The 20,058-nt window shown below is 38.5% G+C and overlaps 1 protein-coding gene across 3 annotated transcripts in view; it reads right to left on the reverse strand.

The window, feature by feature from the left end:
- The window catches only part of LOC111870318 (eIF-2-alpha kinase GCN2), a 62,470-nt gene that overhangs the window by 14,961 nt on the left and 27,451 nt on the right, over positions 1-20,058 (reverse strand). For all 3 annotated transcript variants that reach the window (XM_023862496.2, XM_023862497.2, XM_023862498.2), the window contains exons 11-20: positions 18,916-19,033; positions 17,638-17,784; positions 15,510-15,752; positions 14,534-14,691; positions 12,541-12,714; positions 9,088-9,285; positions 8,295-8,463; positions 6,513-6,679; positions 3,648-3,822; positions 3,093-3,486 (exon numbers count right to left, since the gene is read on the reverse strand). In XM_023862496.2, the coding sequence (XP_023718264.1) occupies positions 3,093-3,486; positions 3,648-3,822; positions 6,513-6,679; positions 8,295-8,463; positions 9,088-9,285; positions 12,541-12,714; positions 14,534-14,691; positions 15,510-15,752; positions 17,638-17,784; positions 18,916-19,033 (1,943 nt within the window). The remainder of the gene's footprint in view (positions 1-3,092; positions 3,487-3,647; positions 3,823-6,512; positions 6,680-8,294; positions 8,464-9,087; positions 9,286-12,540; positions 12,715-14,533; positions 14,692-15,509; positions 15,753-17,637; positions 17,785-18,915; positions 19,034-20,058) is intronic.

Raw genomic sequence — 20,058 nt, forward strand, 5'->3', positions numbered from 1 at the left:
CAGCGCGTAAATGTGTGTCTTGAGCTATGAGAGGAGGCTAATGAGGTCCCAACTCTTACTCATATCTCTAGGATCATGATGGGTGACAAAAGTTTGATTTATGGTTATGATCCAGAACCAGAGCAACAACTGTCACAGTGGAAAAGACCACAATCACCAAGAGTGAAAAGGGTGTAGCAGGTCCAGAGTTCAACAAAGAGCATGCGCATTGTCTTCTTCTTGACGTGAAGGGAATTGTTCACCGTGAATTTGTTCCTCCTAACACTATGGTCAACTCTGACTTTTACTTTAATGTTCTGAGATGCTTGAGAGAAAATGTGCACCAAAAAAGACCAGAACTTTGGCACAACCACAACTGGCTACATCATCATGACAACACACCCACACACGTCCCTGAAAACCAAACAGTTTGTGACTAACAACAACATGGTTATCGTTCCCCATCCTCCCTACTCACCAGACTTAGCCCCCTGTGATTTCGCTTTGCTTCCCAAACTGAAAATGAAACTGAAGGGACAATTTTTTTTGAAACAGTGTCTGACATCCAAAGAGAATCCCAAAGCAGTACTCAACAGCATTAAGGACCATGACTTAGATGGTGATTTTGAAGCATGGAAAAAACAATGTGATCATTGTATACATTCCAAAGGAGACTATTTTGAAAGAGATAGCAGCCAAAATTTAGCAAGTTAAGCCAGCATTTCTTTTTTGACCTAGTCCAGGAACTTTCCGATAGCACCTTGTACGGTCTCTATACTAACAGCATCATTAAAAAACAGATGCAAAGAAAACGCCTGTCTGTTCAATAAGATCTCCAGATATGGCTATTTTGGTCCCGACTGTATATTGCAAATAGAATCTACAACTTTCTGATGATAACAAATAGGAAGAGAAATTAGGCAAATAACTGTAGGCAAGGTAAACAGCATGACATGCACAATAATCACTGTGGTCGTGGTGCAAGGGCCAAGAAGGCCCACCCCTTATACATTCATTCATTCAAACAGAATGATGTCTCGAAAACAGAAAAAAAACCTGGAGCTTCAAGGTTGGACATATTGGAAGTACAGGAAAACTATCATATAGCTAATATGCAAACCAATGGAGGGCAAGGGGACAACAGTTGATAGGCGACTCTCCACCAGAATAAAAAAGTTACCAGTATGTAGATCTAGTGATTTTTTATGGGGAAAAGAGCATTAAAATTTGTTAACAGTATTCATAATAATAAACCACCCATTAGTCCTAACACGATTAATGCTATATTTAATAAAACAGACTGAATGAAGTCAAGTGATTATAATTTACATTCTAATCATCACATAAACAGAAATAATAATTACCCTCAATAAATGAGAGGCAGGCAAGTAAAAGGAATGACGACCCAAGGGGCCCTTTTAAGATACATCATCAGAATATTCGAGGAATTAAGGGTAAGATATGAGTTTATGATTCATTTATCCAAGATGACACTGGATATAATCTGCCTCATGGAGCATCATTTAAATGAGTTAGAAATAGAAGTGACATATCTGCCAAATTATAAATTGGGTGCTAAGTTCTNAATTCATTCCTCAATCTCCTGTATTTCCTCCTGCCTTCTTCATTGTTGACTTTCTTTCTGAAGAAAAAAAAAAAAAAGGAAAACTGGAGGTGCTTATATATATAGTGTGACATGTTGACCCCCACACCAGCAGTGACGCGGCGGGTGAGTCAGCGCTCCCCTCCCACCCCTCAGCGGTAACGTAACGCTCGCGTGATAGGCGAGTAATCACCCCGCATCCTGGCAGCTATGCGCGGTGACGTCACGAGCGGAGCCGAAGATAGCCGAGCCCCCGCAACCTGGTCGCTAGGCAACGCAAGTCAACGCGGTGACGTAACACGCAACGCTACGTAACCATAATCAACTTCCTACTGTGACGTGGCACTCATTACGCAACCGGCAAGCACTGCAGCTATATAAGTGAGCTGCACAGCTGGTACCAGTCAGTTCTAGTGTGGCTACCGCAGAGTTGTACTGAGTCAGTCAGCGAGTCCTGGACCTATTGTCGAGTTAGCCAGCAACCAGTCAGTTGTATTGTGGCATTTGGAGTGTACTATTTGTGATACTGCAGATAGCAGTAATCGTCAGATTGTAATTTGGGTGATTGTAAGAGCGAATGTGAAATAAAATTCGCTATATAAAATACATCGTGAAGTTATTTGTCGCGATATACGCCCGACACGCGACAATATATATATAGACACACACACAGGAAAAGTTAAAATTCATCACTGTAAATGTACAAAAATATGCTAAAGACCAAGATTTGAAAATTGCTGCAGTACAAATAAACCTTAACAGAGTTAAATTAATTATAATTAGTATTTATTGAGTGCCAGCTGGCAACTTTGATTACTTTCTACACAAATTGGACTATATACTTAATTTCTATTATAAAGATAATACGGAATTCATAATATGTGATATAAATGTAAGCTATTTAGAAAATAATAGTAAAAAAGCAGTTGGAGATGTTGCTAACTTATAATTTAACGAGCACTGTAAATTTTCAGACAAGAATCACCAAAAACACAGCGACTTTGATTGGCATTATATTTATCAATAGCAAAAGGGACTACAATGTGAAACCATGTGTCAACAGACTGTCTGACCAAGATGCAGAGCCTATTATAATTAAGAATGGTACTGCAGTAAAGGAAACACGGAGAAGTATTAATATTAAAATTAAAATAATAAAAATGGGGAGAAAAATAAAAAAGATGAAACTCTACCTGTATGTTAGAAACATAGACTAAATGGATGGTAAAGTTACACGCGCAGCAACTTGCTTCTGAGGTAGAGTTATTCACATTTTAGCATTTAGCATTTAGCATTTAGTGGAAATTGGTTTCCCACATTAAAGAACAAATAAAAACACAATTCATCTGGAAACAGTAAGCTCAGCATAGGATAAATTGATCAGAATGTGAGGCTATGGTCAGCTGAACATATAGAATGCATCGACGGGCAACTTGAGAAACACATGCTTATGTGAGGCAAGAAATTAAATTCAATCTCAATAAATGTAAATGGAAAAATATGATCATACCTGTGTTTGGAGTGACAATATCAAATGCACATTCATACAGTTCTCTTGGATGAAAGCCATACACTCTCTTTTCTCTGTACACTTTATCAATGGCATATCTCTTGAGACACGTAATTCCATTCCAGACCACGTAGCGTGCAAATGGGACACGGAGGTCATGTGGGATGCTTACAATGCCACCAGAGTGAGTCATGAGGCGCACACAGGATTCTGTGTTGTCATATAATGTGTTCTGTGGCATGAGAAGAGGTGTCGACAGACAGGTGGCACCATGCTTCTGGAACACTCGCACAATTCTCTCTTTTGCTAGTTCTTGCAGCATTAGTGGTATGGGCAACGATGTGCTCTTGCCAACATTCATATCAAACGTTATGTCTTCTGCTCGTGTTACCTCCTGCAACACAAACATTAAAATATAATAACATACACTGCTGCTTGGTTATGTCTTAAAGACTATCTCAACCTGTGCTACCTAGAATTCATTTCTGATGCAAATTTCGTTTTCACTCAATATCATGTGGACGTGACAACAGACTTGTAACTGCTTTTACTTACCTGTTTAAAGCAAGAGCTCACAAGATATTTATATGCTTTGCTCTGAGGGTTGGATAGCGTGTGACGAACCATTTCCTGCAGTTCTGCTTCTTCCAGCTGAGGTGGTGGAACATAATCTGACTGCAGTAACTCAAGAGATGTTGGACGCTGACTTGGGTCATGATTTAGAAGCCATCTATACAGATATTCAAGAGTTACAGTTATGCCTCAGTTAAACGATTACACATACAAATTGTATGTATGGTTCACTAAGAGATACAAAGCAAGCCAAGGAAATCCCTATTTTAGTGAGATTGAAAGCTTCACCATTGTATTTATCACTCATCACCACAACCAAGTATATAAGTCAGCTGAATCCAACACACAACTTCATGCCCTATTTCAAACATTATTCATTACACAAATCATTTAAATTGTCTCAATAAATTTCTGAACCACATATTTTCATTTACTATTTAAATGGGAAAAAGAAAGTTCCCAGTAGTTGAATTTGTGAAAGATCTGGATTTGAGATCCTCACAGCTATGACTATGAAGAGTACACTCTTCTCAGTTGTAACACCATGTAGTTAGAGACAGTCAAATGTTCTGGAGGAACACATGACTTCCACCTTCAGGGTCAAAGAGGAAGCCAAGTAAGAAACTAGAAAAAGCACACAGCAAACTGAGTTAACCTAATAGAAAGGAAATACCACAAACTTGAGTTTGCTACCAGCTTCTGCTGGTTTCTTGCTTGGTGTATTCTTCAACCCTACAGACAGAGATAATATCATCCTCCAAACCATCATAAACATAAAGTATATTTTATTAATACACAAATTACAGTCAAAAAAACGAGTATTTCCCTAAGCCATAATGACAAGCCTGCACCATAGCTCAAGCGGCGGTGAGGGTTCGAGCCCAGGTCTGGTCAAGTGGGATTTGTGGTGGACAAAGTGGCACTGGGGCAGGTTTTGTCCGAGTACTTCGGTTTCACCTGCCAATTTTCATTCCACCAAATTCTCCATCATCATAATCACCTGGGGCAGGTACAACAGGCCAATCAGTGGCTGCCATGCTGAGTGGACCCAGTTGGACTCAACCCCCCACTAAGTGAATTAAAAAAAAAAAGCCATATTGAATCATTTACAAAATCATAACTTCCTTAATAAATGGAGGGGGGAACATGGTAGCGCAGTTGGTCGAGGTACTATGCTACAAGCCGGAAGGTCACAGATTTGAATCCTGATAAGGTCAATGGATTTTTCACCTGATCTAACCTTTCCAGCCACAATATGGGCCTGGTGTCAAGTCAGCCTCTAACAGCAATGAGTACCAGGAATCTTCCTTGGAGGTAAAGGGTGGCTGGTACATACAGCTGAAAACCTCACAGACATCTGTGCGCCAAGTGTCTAGAAAATGTGGGATCCTCAACATCTCACAACCCTATGGGCCTGTTAGAGGGATAGCTCCCCCCCCACTTTATAGATTCATTGGCATGGTGCAAAATGTACTGCCATTGCAAGCTGTACGCTGGTTAATTTCATACAAATCACAAGTAAAGACTGTGCTAATTTGCCACATGCAACAAAATATATTCCTTCCCTGAAGTAAATCACAGGAGGTATCATGCTACCCAACTATCCACCCATACAGATTGGCAGGTTCCTATGCCCATATTTTGTGAGCTGGGCAAGCATAAAGACTAGTGCACATTACAGCAGAAGCCATTACAAGTGTCTGTTCAAGATGATGTCATACCTTGAGTAAGCAAACTTACGGAAAACATGACCTGCATTACTGAGATCTCCAGTATGGCAATATATGCTCCCACTGTATGTTTAAAGTAGAACCTAGAAATTTTCTAACGATTTAATAATATATGCCATTATCTGAGCCCTTCTTGAGGAGCTGCCAATTCTGCAGTTACTCAAGAATTTCTCAGCATTTTATGGAACCCGAAGGATCATTACCATGCCCACAAGCACTCTACTGGTCCCTATCCTGAACCAAATTGATCCAATCCATATCATCCCATCCAATCTCTCTAAGATCTATTTTAATATTGTCCACCCACCTATCCCTTGGTCTTCCCAGTGGTCTCTTTCCTTCTGGCTTTCCCACCAAAATCCCATGTGCACTCCTCTTTTCCCCCATATGTGCTACATGCCATGTCCACCTCATCCTCCTTGACTTGATCATGCTAATTATAGTTGGAGAAGAGTACAAGTTATGAAGCTCCTCATTATGCAGTTTTTGACAAGTAACAGTCATATCTATTTAACAAAACATTTCTGGTTAAAAGTTCAAATTAAACATATGGTACCAGGTACTTAATTTTTCCCACAAAATCCATCTAAAAGCAGCAGTGCATAAACAGTAATTACAGTTGTTCTTTTCCATTCAAAAATTACTTTTTAACTGATGTATGTGACAAGAAATCTAAAAACAAGAAGCTTTGGAATCTTGGAAATGCAGAACAGCCATCCACAGCTATGTAACATCTTGTTAAATCACATATCCACAGTAACAAACACATACACACACAGCAGCCGGGTCACTGTTGAAGGCATCATTTTCTAGATAGTCCGCACCAAGACAACACAAGAAGGATGCCACAGCTAGCAATGATGGAACACAGGAGGCAGTGTTAATTGTCTGTATATCTTTCAGATCAATTCTGCTCCCAAAACACTGAACACTTTATGGTTTTCTGTGTGAAAGAAGTATTCCATCTGTAAGGCATAATGTGTGGAGAAGAGTGAAGATATGGAGCCAAATCAAATTACACAAACTCTAAAGTGAAGATAATACCAAGATCAGTAATAACTCACACTTTAAATTCCTTCAGCTGAACACTAACACATTCAGAGGTAACAATACATACCTAATGATATGAACCTGTTGTGACTTTCCATCTTGTGTAAAGTCAGAAGGCAAAATAATCTCACTGCTCCGAAGATTTACCAGAACTTTCACTCTCTCCATGCCTGTCAGAAGTGGATGATAACACATCTCAAAGAATATTATACCCAAACTGTAGATATCAACTTTCTGTAAATGAAAGAGAAAACATCTGAGCTGCATTACAAATTTATGTACATTTGTCTACAAAGTTTCCTAGTTCAGTACAGAGCTACATCAAGTACATGATGTACTAGTAGTTACTATAGGATTCTGACGATGGTGTATAACACATAGAGATATTGGGTTTTTGGACTTTATCCATCGTCCTGGTTTTAAGATAACTAAGAAAAACATGACATTTCAGAAACTGGATCTGTTTCCGTCCTCAGGTGAGGGAAAACACCTATTCTGTTGGGTCCCTTAGAAAGATCTAGCCTCAATCACTGGTTCAGTGATTGAGGCTACATCTTTCTAAGGGGCCCAACTGATTAGGTGTCTTCTGCCACTTCACGTGAGGACGGGAAGAGGTCAAGTCTCCGAAATGTCGTGTTTTTTCTTAGTTATCTTAAAACCAGGACAATGGATAAAGTCCGAAAACCCAATATCTCTACATTAAGTACTCCTATATGTGAAGCCTGGAGAGGGGACAGAACAACACAACAAATCCTGATGATGAAGCCAAAGTTGTTCCATGAAACATCAGTCATTCTTAACCAACTAGCAAGGCTGATAGCCCTCCAGGATTTCATTAACTTTGGCTCCCACAGAAGCTTCAGATCTTACAGCAGTACACCTAATATTACAATCTAGAGAAAACTGAAGCAACAAAAGTATTATTATTCTATATATACTAGTGACATACAGTAAAGAGGAAACTGAAATTACACATCAAGTGAATTCTGGAATATAATGTGGCTCTCTTTATGTATACCAACTCCAAAGCCTTTATTTCCAGTGGCAAGCTCAGGTAACAAAAGAATATCATAAAAAAAATTAGAATGATGTTATGGCAATATGAAATGGGCTTGAGAATGAAAATGTAAATCAAAAACAAAAGTCTAGTATAACAGTCACAAAAATTAGTGAAATATATATACAGAGTGTTTCACGACTTTACGGCATAACTGCAGGAGGTGATTTCCTAGGTCTTTGTGATCAAAAAAGTTCATATAAACATGTGTCCGATTTTGGACGGTTACAGAGTTATGATCGTTTTAAACTCAGAATAGAAGGTAACGATTACTGACAATAAACGGAACAAAATAATAAACCAGCATAATACATAATATATTTAAAGTATGAATGTAAAGTTAACTTCGTGAAATTACCTTTAATTTAAATTTATTGGGGCTTAGAGCTGATTTTCGAAAACGCCACCGCCAGCCGCAACACAGGCTGCCGCTCGGTTGTGAACTGCGCGGATACATACCAACCCACCACGTCTTAGGTACCTCTCAAGTGTCGAGATAACGAGAACACTGTCTGTAGCTGGCTAAAAATAGCGCCCCGCCAGATGACAGATGCAGTTCACAAGAGGGCGTGTATGGGAATGAAAAAATGGTCATAACTCCGTAACCGTCCAAAATCAGACACATTTTTATATGAACTTTTTTTATCACAAAGACCTAGGAAATCACCTCCTGCAGTTGTGCCCTAAAGTCGTGAAACACCCTGTATATATAAGAATTCTGTGACTTTATCAGGACAGCGTGTATACTGAGGATGGTAGTGATTTAACTACAGACAACGAAAGTTTTCTCACCTGATTGTAAATTGATTTATTGCCTGATGTACTGAGTTCAGGAGCAACATACAAGGCTGTTCCCACCTGCCCAGTCAAGGAGCCATCTCCCATCTCATGTGAGAATGAAGGTGTATCTGTCAACTTTCCATCAGCAACATGATCCTTTGCAGGAGTTGAGGCCAGATGTCTAGAGCAGAAGCACATGCCAAAGCTGATCTCTAACCTGCTCACTGTGAGTACAGGTATCTTTTGCAGTGAATTAATAGAAATACTATGACTGGTACCAAGTTCTGATAACTATTTCACTGCAAAATTTTTGATAGTTCTAAATACCTTCACTATGAACATGAATGTGAAAGAATTTTACTTAAAATTTACTGCTTCTAGAAACAATTACAATCACCCTCAGGTTCAGTATCAGCAAATAAAAGGTTACCTATATCATCTTCTGCAATCTGTTTGTGTCTGCAAGAAGCCATGTTTATGTACCTTACCACTTGACAATGCTACTTACAGGGTACAGCTACACTTCTAGGCAATGTTGATGAAAGTTTTTGTACATAGTCAACAGATGTCCTACCCTTCCTGGATACAGATCTCAGCAGAAATGTGACAGCTGCAGCACCATGAAGTTTGAAATAATCTGAGTCCTGCAGCAACTGGCTGATAGCACACCTCACATTTCTGTGAGTTCTGCAGCAGAAGAGTTATGGAAAGGTGGGGAGAAGGGGAGAGCCACAGAAATAGTAAAGGAAGGAAAGGAAAAAAAACAACTATCATCTGACAGATGGTCAATGCAGTTCAAAATTACCTTGGCAAAATGTTGGTTGTAGCCAGTCCAAAGTCACCTATCTTGACATGATCATTTGAATGAAGGAAAATATTTACTGGTTTCAGGTCCCGATGAATCATGCCCTGCTGATGGATGTGTGCTAAACCTTCAACTATCTCCCTGAAAAGTCGCCATATCCTCTCCTCATCCTCACACAACCCACTGTCAATAGCAGTCCTGCAAAAGTCAATACAGCCCATCTATAATTCCTTTTCAGTGTTGGTTACATATCTAACACCGCTGTCACTATCAGGATTACATAGCATTGACATGATGATTAACAAATGTAGGCAGCTGGTGGAATAAGACTTGGCAGAGGAAATCTAAGTACTCAGAGAAAACCATCCCAGTGCCAGTATGTTCTCCACAAATCGCACATGATCTGAGCTGAAATCAAATGCGGTCCACTGCAGTGAGAAGCCAGCCCAGCTAATTTGCTGTCTGCACAGTTTTATAATTTTATTTGTTGCACCAACATACCATGAAGAGTTTTTGGATTTTAATTTGCTAATTATATTAATTATTTTCTCTTCTGCAATGAAATTAAGATTCATATCTGGAATACCATTTGAGAAATGGAAATGAAACTATGACATTGCAGAATAAACATCTTAATATTAAGATTTTCTGTCACTGATGTGAAATATTTATTAAAACTATTAGCTGCTTCTTCAGTATTTATTTTGTTACTATTATTTTGAAAAGTCTGAGGTAGACGTTCTTTATTCTGATTGTTAATCCCGCCTGTTTCAGTGTTGATAATGTTCCAGGTAGTTTTTATTTCGTTTTCAGCTGATGTAATTAACTGATTATAATATTTCCTTTTAGTTTATCTTATTACTCTTCTTAATATTAAGCAGCAGGATTTATAGTATGATTTAAACAGATAGTTGTAATTGTTTCTACAGAGAATGAACACAAATTCCTTCCGTCTACAGGCGGTACATATACCAGCTGTTAAGCAGACTGTCTGCTTTTACCATTTCTCACAGTCTCTTCGCTTGCAGATTCCTTATATTTTTTCTTCTACCCTGAAGATGGAGGCGATACATTCCTCTGAAACGTCGGTTAATACCACATATACACGGTGCCAAATCCCAGAAGACTGCTTTCTTCATAGTCACCGCCGTGAAAGCCTCAAATCTTATACAGCAACTATCCTTGATGCATTAAAGTTTTTTTAAAAACTTTTTGTTATTTAAGTTAAAATTCTTTAACCAAACTGGTTTGTGACCCTTGTCCTTTCGTTTTTCTTGACGGGCACAGACAGCACAAGTTCGGCCCCATCAAGAAAAATGAAAGGACAAGGAACATGAACCTATTCGGATAAAGAATTTTAACTTAAATAACAAAAAGTTAAAAAAAAACTTTAATGTATCAAGGACAGTTGCTGTAATTGTAAGAAATTTGGATTTTGTATAAAGTGTATATTACAAATATTGTATATTTATGTATTTTAAAAATCAAAACACCCAATGTAATAGTAGTATGCATTGATGTTCCCTCCAATGATGGTCTACAGAGACCGAAACATGTTAGGGTGCTAAGAAGAGAAGTAGTAAAATCTTCAACGGTCACACTGGATGGAATTGTTTTATCATTTGTAAGTTTAGATATATTTTCCAGTTTTTCATTAGATAGTTTATTAAGAAACTGAACAACTGAGTCTTCATTTGCTAATCTTCTTGTGATTCCCTGCAGTTTTTCTTCTCCAGGAAATACATATTTTTTGTACTAGACACTGAGCATCGTGATCTGATAGTCCATCACTAATAGAGGTTACTTCATATGAATTTATCCTTGCCTTATCAATAAACATATTATCAATTGCAGAGCTTTTGGTCTCAGTTATTCTAGTTGGGAACTGTATTGTATGAAATACAATACATGATTGCAACAGCACTAATAGCTGTGTTTTACGTGTTGACTCTTCTAAAAAATTTGTTAAAATCACCACATATTATAAATTGAATTTTTGGTTTATACAGTAATTTGAGTACTCTATCCAACTTATTTACAAAGTACTCAAAATTCACATAAGGTGACCTATATACATACCCAGTACAAATATGTTAGTTTTAGCTAAAGAAATCTTAAGTGTACAAATTTCTGTTCTTTTCACCACAGAACTGTGCTAAATTTATAGCAGTAAATACAAACACACCCTCGCTGATGAGTCGTACGAGCATACTTTGTTCCCAATATATAGTTCTGGAAACTGCTGTATAATAATTTCTGGTCAGATATGAGATGCTCAGGTAAGCATATTAAGTGAGGATTTATATTATTGCTAACTATTGAACACTTCAATTCATCAATTTTGCCACCAAGCCCTCTGATATTCTGATAAACAAGAACCTTGTAGTTCTGTTTAATTAGTCCTTCGACCACATTTGGTTTGTTTCTTACACCTCTGAGATTTCCCATCACTTTGGCTACACCCTGTCTATTCTTCATTACTGGTTTTCTTATTGTTGTTAAAATTTTGTTACTGAGAATTTCTTTCAATTGGTAGTGTAGCTTTGAGGGGGGGGGGAAGTATGAGACTAGAGCCTGTACCATCCCGGGTTATGTTTCATCATGCTTCCATTTTCGATATGCCTGTTCTTGGACAAGCTCTATGTCATCAAGGGATCACTGTAAACTATAGCAGCAGAACCTGAGAGACAAATGTGACATCATCCACATGTTTTTTCTGAAGAAGGCTAAAGACGGACGGAGAGTGAAGCTAGTCGCTTTTCACCATGTCCACAAAATTCATACACTATGGGAGTGAACAATATGGCACAATCTACAACCCAGTGACTGTTACTCAATGCCCTGTTCAGACAAGAAGAGAAGTAAGCAAGCAGTTATCTGCCAAATTCTTGATGCTGATTCACAATAACAGCAACACAGAAAGGAAACAAAAATAATCAACACTAAAACAGGATAGACTTGAAAGGATTCTGACAATGGTATATATTGTACTTCTTTTGGATTATTTTGGACTTAACCCATCGTCTGGTATGTAAAAGACAAAAGACCATGAGGTTTCGGAGACTGGATCTGTCTCTGTCTTCAGGTGGGTAGGGAAGGATAAACCTACTCAGTTGGGCCCGTTTGAAAGAGCTAGTCTCAATCACTGGTCCAGTGATTGAGACAGTGAGACCATATCAAGATGAAGGGTCCAGGATGTCAGAATGGAACAGCTCAGTTTTCATCTTGGTTCCTTGTTAAGTGAAAAATAATATTGCTCAAACTAAAACGTCTTGTTCAAGTCTTCTATATCATCATGAAACCCCTTGGAATAAAAGCCATGATTTGTGGGTGGGGAAAGATTATTAACAAGCACTAAAAATTATAGGTGTTACAAAAACCTGAGCTTTGCAATTCTATGGTCAACAAAACCACCATGCACTGCATAGGCTATGGCACAACCAAAGAACTTACCTTAATGTGCTCTTCTCACAGAACTCCATCTGTATATACATGAACTGTATCTCTCTGCAGTGTGAAGCAACAGCTGAATCTTTATTCTCTTCACAGTCTGTCTCAGATTGCAAACATGTCGTCACCACCTCATCCTTCTCAAACAAAATCCCATCTGAGGAAGCAGAACAAGGCCTGAAAAATTATCAATTTACAGATGCAAAACATTTGGATCTAACTAAGATGAACAAAATAAGTGAGCAATTAAGATATTACATAATGAGAAACTCTGTAACTTATAGGTTACCTAATAGTAAAATCTAGGCTATGATGGAGTGTGAATATATTAAGAATGGCAAAGACTGTCATGTTGTAACATTTTACATTGCCAATGGATGCTATTCTGTGGCATGCTCTATCATCCAGGAGCTTATGCACAAAAAATATATAGCCTCAGAGTTCTCTTAGGAGGAGGAACTATGGGGCTGAGACTTGACTGTGACTTGTGGAAGGAGACTTGTTCTTCAAACCCTGAAGGAGGCACATGGATAAGGTGGCAGTCCTCATGGCAGAAGACAACTGAAGGAAAGGTTTCAATGACTGTCTTATATACAGACTGGATAAGTTGCTGAAGGCTCCACGAAAGGTCCTATACTGGCTACAGTCAAAGAACAAGACAAGGACTACAGGGATATTGCATTTCATCTCCCTTTTCCCCTCCCTCAAACACTGGACAGTGGATATTGCTTTAGCAGACTATTTAAACCACATGCTGTGCTGAACTGCAGGGAAGTCTGTCCAGACTTCAGTGAAACTGGACAGTTAATTTAGTATTATATTCAGTAGTGACAGAAATCCTTAATAACAAGAATTTATGAGAATTCTATCATTATTTGCCTCTACTGTTCAGAGTTTGCAAATTTAATAGTGAGATTAATGCTTGTATGAAATCAGTGACTTAGTGACAATGCAACCTATGTTATCCTATATAGATATCAGTTGTTTTATATACTGTGCTGTGTTTACGAGGGAGTAAACTTCAAGGCTTCCTTTTCATATATACCCTTTCCTGTCGTATAAAATCTGAGGCAGCAGACAGTGCCCTATTTGAATGTTCTGAAGTGTGTATTTAGATGTATTCTCACTGTGTATTCTGCTTAGTTAAATTTGTTACCATGTTGGATTTGAGGTTCTCAGGGCAGCAAACTATGTATAGTGTAGTCTTCTGGGCTTTAATGCAATGCAGTTCAAAGACAGCATGTCATTCTGGAGGAACATACTGCCTCCTTCTTCAGGCACAAAGATTAAGCCAAACAAAAAACCAGCATTAACAGGTGGCATGCTCAGTTCAGGGTTTCTCCAAAGTACATGGCATTAAAATTCAGTCAACTGTAATCTTCAAATCTGATACTGATAACCCAGAATCATGAATGGCCATATCTGGAACCTTCTCGGATAGGGTGGGGACTTCATCTCCTTAGGGTTATTTGCATTATGGCTGGAATTGATGAGATTTCCAGAGTTTACTTAGAATCTGAAACCAAAACTCTCGTGGCATTCAAAAGTAGTCCAGAGGACTTCAAAAGACATACTTCTGGCCAAAACCAATTCTGTGGTGACCTTCTATTACCATTCTGAAGCTTAGTCATCACAAGACAAAAAATGCAGACAGAGTTTTGGTAGAAAACAGTCACATGATGACTGAAAAGATGCAAAGAACATTACAACCAATATTCATATACTAAGTATAAAGATCAAGCTGAATGGAACTGAGTCAGAATTTTACCCAACAGCAAATTTTGTACTGGCAGTACAGAACCTTCGGTTTCAGCTAATACTGTGTTTATGCTAAACAACTGAATTCAGCATAACAAACCAAAGGAAAGGAACAATGTACAATACGACATATACAAGATGAAACTTTCAAATTTCAGTAAAACCGTTATACACCTTACATTCCCAGAACCTCCAATTCCACAACTGGGATGATAGTAGTAGATAGTTTAAGACTTACATAAAGCTAATCCAACCCTCATCTTCATCTGAGCTGTCATCAGAACTGGCACTCTCCTCGTGCAAAGCGCTTGCTCTGGATTCATACGACACACTCCACTCTACACTCACATCTGTCACGGGCGGAGCCAATCTCTCGACGTCATCAGAGAGGACTAACTAGACAAAAACAACTCTCAACACAGACCAATTCAGCAGTCCCTTACACTGGTTATATCTTCAATATAAGCAACAGGAGCAAAAGTCTTGTAAATGCCAATGACTGCAAGTTCTTCCTTAGTGTGTCTCAGCCCGTTCCTCTTTTCCTTCCATTCTAACTATCTGTGTCCAGCTACCTGCTTACAGATTTCAGCAGGTTCGCATGCCCACACTTCCCAGGATGATCAAGTGCAAATGACTGGCATGTTACTCTGGATGCCTCGCACATATCCATTTTGATACGATTATTTAGAACTCTGGAGGGATGAAGTATATGAAGGTGCAGAGTAATTGATTAATTATATTCATATTCAACCAAAAAATGTTTTGCCAAATGTTGGTGGCAAAAATACAGCATTTAATTAATTTCATACATCTTGCCTAGCAACTGGCAACAGACTGGACAGCAGAGGGGTCAGAGATTGCATTCTGTTAGAGGTGAGATTTTTCTCTTCTCCATGTCATCCACATAGGTTCTGGTGCTCAACCAGACTCCCATCCAACAGGTACCAGGGGCTCTTTCTCCAGAGGTAAAGCAGCCAGGGTGTGAAGATGATCACTCACCTCCAACTAGTGTCACAGTAATGAACATGTGGCTCTATACAGCCACTCCTCATTCATTTTTATGGCATAGTGCTTATTTAGTTAAGCATGGACAACTTTTCTGTATAACACAGGGGTGTGTTAAATATGCAGAGGAATAAATTGCATGAGTAAATATGCGATTAAGAGATTTCCTACAAACAGAAGAAATGGAGACATGTATATGATATGCAAACCTGGTTAGAATCCAGCTTAGTGATGACACAGGGTGCAGGAGAAGGGGCAGTGCTACTCAGTATCGAAGCAGGTTCAATGGTTGCACTCTCTATCCATGAGTTGTAGTAGCGCACAACATTTTCATGGTTCAGGCGGGACAGAAGCTTTACTTCACGAGTTATCTTTCTGTTCAGCTGTTTGTTCTTTGGATTTAGTTCAATACGCTTGATTGCATACATACCACCATCCAATTTATTACGAACCTAAAAAGAGGAAGACATATCTGTTAGAAATCAACAGTAACTGAGGACTTCTACCATCAGGTATATATAACACTGTGTAATCTATTAAAAGTCAATCAACGTTTCAGAGGTACTTGCTGTCTCCATCTTCACGGTCAAAGAATAAGCCAAGCAGACAGCAGCACTGAATCCCATAACTCTTCAGTCGCCACAGCAAGAACAAGTATCTTTGAAATCTGTACAAAATTTCCTCTTATATATCCATAATAGCTTAGAGATTAAGGATCATACTGTTCACAATGTCAGCTGCGAGCACATTTTCAACACTCAAAATATGTACTTGCCGATCACAGTGGCCATGCGGTCTAAGGCATGAAATGTCTTTGACCGCTCAAACACTGGGATCATGAGTTTGAATCCCACTTGAGGCTTGGATGTATATCTGTGTTTTTTCTGTCTGTGTTGTCCTGTGTAGGTAGCGGCCTCACTATGGGCTGATCCCCATCCAAGGAATCCTACCAACTATCTGTAAGATACATAGGTTCAAATTAATTCTGAATGTGAACAGGCCAGAGGGCTTAATCCATCAAAGGAAGAAGAAAAAATATACTCCAGTGACTGTACAAAGCAGAGCTTTCCATGATTAACCAACAGTCATTCAGCTAAGAAATTTCCCACCTTTTTACAGAACCAACAGGTTCATTATTGTGTCCTCAGCAGCCCATCACTAGACTCTCTTCTAAACCAGATGAATCCAGCCTATACCCTCAACACTCTATGACCTTAAGATCCATCTTAATATCACCCTCTTATCTAGACTTAGGTTTCCTGGTTTCCTAACAAATTTTTTTTATGAATTCATATCTTCCTCATGCTTGCTACATGATCTGTATACGCCAACCTCAACCATCTGATGAAGAGTTTATGAAGCACCTTATTACTGGTGTCTGATTTTCTCTGACTTCTTTTAGAACCAGACAGACATTTTCTGCAGCAGAATGTTCTCAAAGACTTTCACATCACCAGCAATGTCTGTAATATTTTTCCACACCAAATTTCACATTATTACAAGGAAGAGTCAGTAAATAGGTCACAAATAGAAGTAAAATAGCAGTAATGGACATAAGACATTTTCTATTAGTATCAGTAAGTAGCAGCACAGTCCAGGTAGCAGACCCACATGTGCATGTTCAGAGGCTGGTTTCAGTAGTCAAAATAACGACCATTATTGTGGAGTATACTACTGAAGAGCATAATTCTGTTGAGCATTTTTTGTGGGCAAAAGGACTCAATGTAAAGGATATTCATAAATAAATGTTTCCTGTTTACCATGGGAAGTGTTTGTAGCATAAAGTGGTTCACAACTGGGTCGATAAATTCTCTCAAGGACGTTCAAAAGTTGCAGATGATGCTCAACCAGGTGCAGAAGTGGCTGAGACAACAGTCAAAAGACTTCTATGCTGCTGGTTTTGACATACTAGTAAAGCGATGGTGGTGGAGGATATGTCTAGAAATAAATGTTTTCTTCCAGGTAAAAATATCATACGTTTTACATTTTATATCCATTTTTGACCTCTTTCCTGACTCTCCCTCACAGTAAGATGGTTCATCAGCACCATAAAACTGATGTTAATGAGAGTTGTATATTTTCATATACCCATAAACAAGGATTACATTCTTTAAAAGTCAACTTCTTCATACTTCCCCCAGAGGAAGCATGTCCTAGCATGTATCTACATAACACAAACTCCATAGTCACAATGATGGCCTTCTCCAACCTCCAAGCTAATGAATTAAAGCTTTGCTTAAATACAAACACCTCCATATTCTCAAAACAGGAATGTTTAAGAATAATATTACTGCACGTACTGCAACCAAATTCAATATACAAAACAATCATAATCACCTTCAAAACATCTCCAAAGGCACCCTTTCCTAACCACTTTAAAACCTCAAATTCATTTTGGATTCGAGACTGTCCTTTGGGATTAGCTGGCAAAAACAAATGGATATCGGAATCTGGTTCTTCATCTTCAGTCTCCTCCATATATTTCTGTTGAAACAAAACAGAAAGGAAATTAACATTGAATAGTTCTAAGTACTAAAGCTAGAACTAAACAGTAACTATTACAATGAATTAACAGGTGTTTTAATGATCCTACAAGAGGTAAGGTTATCTTTACCAGGCAATTCAAACTGTGACCTTCTAGGCTGTGATACCATGTATATTTGTACATGTTTCAGTGAAGCATGTTCCTCTGAAATTATGGCATCTGTCTACAAGACTACAGTGCCACAACCCAGACAACCACAATGTGAACAATCACTACAGTGAAGATCTCAAAATTTATATTCACCAAGCAAAACAAACAATGAAGTTCTTTACACTCTGAGAAGAGTTACTGTATTATGAGTCTGTGAAAGAACTGTTTTATTTTGATGTGCATTATATCTTTATAATGTTTTATGTGTTATTAGCACAAATTATCTAAAATTAATGCATAAGAGGGAAGTTATGTATATCCATCCATGTGTTTCATCTCAGACACTACATAACAGATATGAATTACTGTCACTTCGGAGTGTAAACACTAATATGATTAGTCAGGTTGATTTAATTTTGGTGTGCATCAACCCAAATCTTGTATGAAGCTGAAATCACAGCCCATTAATTGTTCTCAAAATCAAATAGGTAAAAAGAAAAAGAAAAAAAAAAAACTGTTACACAACATACGAATCGACTACACACTCCCAACTGAATAAAATAAACACAAATTATTATCTGGGTCTACGTTCTGCAGCAGCATTGGTTTTGTAACACTGGATGTTCATCTTCAGTAAATAAATATACAGGCCAGTGATGTTTCCAGGACCGGAAAGAATGGATTTGGAAACTATGTATGTTTTATAAGGTTCATGGATTTACCTTTTCTGTATGCCATGGACCCTCGGAAGTTATAACACAACAACTTGAGTGGTGACTATAAACAGTGTGATTTTCTGTGTTTTAACGTTACGCAGTTTGGAGAGAGCTGGACATATCATCTCTGTCTTGCCACTGATTCTTGCTTGTCTTACCTTTCAACTCCCAGGAAGGGGGCAATATATTCCTCCAAAATGTCAGGCTATCTCTGAACTATATAGCATTGCAACTCAGAAAACTATAATCTTCATTGCTGTCTACCTGCTTTTCTTCTATACTCCACTGTGGACTCAGCCCATGTTCCACAGGGCTTTTAAGAAACTGATGCTCTAACAGCTGTTCTGCACTCCATCTCTGTCGCTCATCTTTCAACAGGCACCTGGTATGATACAAGAAGGAAGCATGTCTCTTATTAAAGTACTCAGTAATAAGAAAGTATATTATTCATTGTTTCGTAGGACCCAGCTCTACCAGAAAATCAACAGCAATAATTCTTTCCAGAGCCCCAACAACAATTACCAGTACATACCCCAAAGATGCACAAATCTAATCTATACAGATACTTTACATGCAAATATATTGAGTCACGTGTAATAAAAAACCACAGCATTTTTTATTTTACAGCTGAAAATTTATCTTTAAAACGCTGCATTCTGTGGGCCTTCTCTGTTGGCAAGAAAAACTTTTTTCAAATACTCCCCAGTGGCACATGACTGAACCCATGTTGTGACACCACTTTCATGGTTGCCAGGTTTTCCAGTGAACCACTAAGGCAAATGTACAAAACATGGCACGGAAGTTCGCTTTCGCAGCTGGATAATCATCTGACTTGTAAGGGACATAGAGATTTTTTGCTTCATAAGTTGAGCACAGTTGGTTTTCTAATGAAAAAATGTTCTTATATATTAAATATTAATAATCTTAAAGCTGTATATGAGGGTAAGTCAATATGTAAGTTACAAATGGATATAGAATTGCTTCTACTGCTTCATCACCAGGAAAATGTTCAGCTGAAAGATGATGTTTAAGAGGGCCACACAAATGGAAGCTGCATGGAGCAAGGTCAGGGCTATATGGAGGATGCTCAAGGACTTCCCACTTGAACTTTTGCAGCATCTCATTTGTCTTCTTGGCAGTATGGGAATGTGCGTTGTCATGCAAGCGCAACATGCCTTTGGTGAGTCTTAGTCGCTTCCATTGAATGGCCTTACAAAGTTTCCTGAGGATGTTACAGTAGGAGTCGGCATTTACGTAAATGTTCCCTGTAAAGGGAAGTCACCACCTGGTTCTGAGAGCAGCCCAAAGAATTTTATGCTGCTGGTTTTCAGGGGCTCGTGAAACGATGGGACAAGTGCCTCAGTGTACAGGGAGATTATGTTGAGAAATAAAAGAATTTTTCAAATC

The sequence above is a fragment of the Cryptotermes secundus genome, unplaced genomic scaffold (genome assembly GCF_002891405.2).
Source record: "Cryptotermes secundus unplaced genomic scaffold, Csec_1.0 scaffold391, whole genome shotgun sequence".
NCBI lineage: Eukaryota > Metazoa > Arthropoda > Insecta > Blattodea > Kalotermitidae > Cryptotermes > Cryptotermes secundus.